At 41.4% G+C, this 2,500-nt stretch overlaps 1 protein-coding gene across 1 annotated transcript in view; it reads left to right on the forward strand.

Moving 5' to 3' along the window:
- Window positions 1-2,500, forward strand: part of LOC135115523 (5-hydroxytryptamine receptor-like) — a 117,131-nt gene that overhangs the window by 92,890 nt on the left and 21,741 nt on the right. Inside the window, 1 exon segment of the mRNA XM_064032384.1 lies at window positions 1,084-1,217. Within this exon segment, the coding sequence (XP_063888454.1) occupies window positions 1,084-1,217 (134 nt within the window).

Consider the following 2,500-nt stretch of genomic DNA (forward strand, 5'->3'; position numbering starts at 1 on the left):
TCAGACGGTTACTGATCCTCCCTCTCGTGCTGAGTGCTTGTACTTCCCCTCACCAAAGCCACACGCGTGCACCAGCTGAGTGGAGGCAGGTAATGCACTCACGTACGAACAAACATCCATCAGAGAGCGTCTCGTTGTCATGGCAACTCCCGCCTCAAATTGCTACCAATACAGCGCCCTAACTTAACTGCTCTCCCCTCTCCCTCTTCCTCTCGCGACCTCGCTCTCGCTCTCACTGCACCGCGGCATTGCTTTTTGCCACAGCAGCGAGAGGAGGAGGAGGAGGAGGAGGAGGAGAGAGGATATATAGATTTTTTTTTCTTCCAACGGTTTTTTTTTTAAGAATTGTTGTAGTTGTTGTTGTTAGTAGTAGTAGTAGTAGTAGTAGTAGTAGTGTTATTATTATTATTATTACCATTATTATCGCTACAAAAGCAAAATATGTATATAAATTTACGAGCCACTAATTATTTCTATTCACTCCGTAACGCACGGGTAAAAATAAATAAATAAATAAATAAAAGTTTTTAAAAAGTAGAGAAATAAAAAGTGATGAAGCCAATAAACCAACTACGGAACAAAATGAAATAGTAAAAGGATTTGAATGAATGAATGTATAAATAAGTGTGTGATTGTGTGATACGAATTTTATCTTGCCATTGTTATTGTTCACAGAGAGAGAGAGAGAGAGAGAGAGAGAGAGAGAGAGAGAGAGAGAGAGAGAGAGAGAGAGAGAGAGTTAGTCAGTCAGTCAGTCAGTCAGTCATAATTCTTGCATTCACACAACTCTACAGTCAAATTTTATCGCATTTCACAAACTTCTACAAACCAATACCCAATTTATACAGTATACAAACACAGGTAGACACTGCAACTCACCTGTCCTGACGTAACCTCACCTGTAGCACCCTTAACGAGCATAACTACACCTTTCACATCTAATCGTCACTGTTACACCTGTTTACCACGTAGATTAAACGCACTACCACTGTAATCCACAACCTACAGTCAATCTATCTACACCTCCACACCCCTAACTCACCTGTACTCTAACCTGTAACTCTAATTGGTGTCTTCCTTCAGGTAACGTGTTTGTGATCGCCGCCATCCTGCTGGAGAGAAACTTACAGCAGGTGGCCAACTTCCTCATCGTGTCCCTGGCTGTGGCGGACCTCATGGTGGCCTGCCTGGTCATGCCCCTGGGAGCCGTGTACGAGGTGAGCCGTGGGGAGCAGGAGGAGGAGGAGGAGGAGGAGAAGGAGGAGGAATACAAAGGAACACACAGTAACAAACTTAAAGGTCCCTATTAGACTACTTGTATAACTATTCGACACTAAATACTACTGGAAGAGCGAGGATAGGAAAATGGAAGAAAGGAGGAGGAGGAGGAGGAGGAAGAAGAAGGAAAAAGGGAAATCTTCAAGGGAAAAAAAAAGTATAAAGGAGAAGATGGAGACGGATCTCTCTCTCTCTCTCTCTCTCTCTCTCTCTCTCTCTCTCTCTCTCTCTCTCTCTCTCTCTCTCTCTCTCTCTCTCTCTCTCTCTCTCTCTCTCTCTCTCTCTCTCTCTCTCTCTCTCAGTGTTGCGGCGAGGGAGATAATCAATTTATAGGGAGGGTGAGGAGGCGGGAAGTGAGAAAATGAGAAAAAATGAGACACCAACTCCGGAAAATGAAGGGGGCAAGAAATTTGTGTGTGGGGACAGAGAGAGAGAGAGAGAGAGAGAGAGAGAGAGAGAGAGAGAGAGAGAGAGAGAGAGATACTACTATGATGCAAATGCGTTTTTATTAATGTAATTTCTTCGTGAATTTTTCAAATCCCTTCCTGTGACGCACGCAAATATAGTTTTTTTTTTGTTTTTTTCCTTTTTTTTTTCTCCCTCAATAATTCAATTCATTATTTTTTCCCAGTACAAAATTCACGTTTACTACAAGTGTTGCTGGTGAAAAGTGTCCGGGTGAGCGTTGCATTATAAGCCATATTGAACTGAAACATTTTTTATTCTGTTTATTTATTACCATTAACGTTATTTTTCTGCATTACTGTCATGGTTCAAAATTTTTCAAGACTAATATTTTTTTTCTTTCAAGGCTCAATTCATGTTTTCTTTCTTTTTTTTCATTTTTCCCGACTAAAGGAATGACTATTACTGTGTCATCGTTAATTTATCTCTATTTTTATCAATGCTTTTTTATCTCTCGTGAAGTGAGAGAGAGAGAGAGAGAGAGAGAGAGAGAGAGAGAGAGAGAGAGAGAGAGAATCATGTGTGTGTGTGTGTGTGTGTGTTATAAAAAGGATTTAAAATACGGCAAGTCATTAGCTCGGGTTAAGATTTATATAGGAATTAAGAGGGGAGGAGGAGGAGGCGGAGGAGGAGAAAAAGAAGAAGAAGAGGATGAGGAGGAGGAGGAGGAGGAGGAAGTGAAAATAATGAAGATAAGGAAGTATTGGGACCAATGGAAAACAGGAGGAGGAGGAGGAGGAGGAATGAAAATAGAAAA

This window comes from Scylla paramamosain, chromosome 29, assembly GCF_035594125.1.
Source record: "Scylla paramamosain isolate STU-SP2022 chromosome 29, ASM3559412v1, whole genome shotgun sequence".
Lineage (NCBI taxonomy): Eukaryota > Metazoa > Arthropoda > Malacostraca > Decapoda > Portunidae > Scylla > Scylla paramamosain.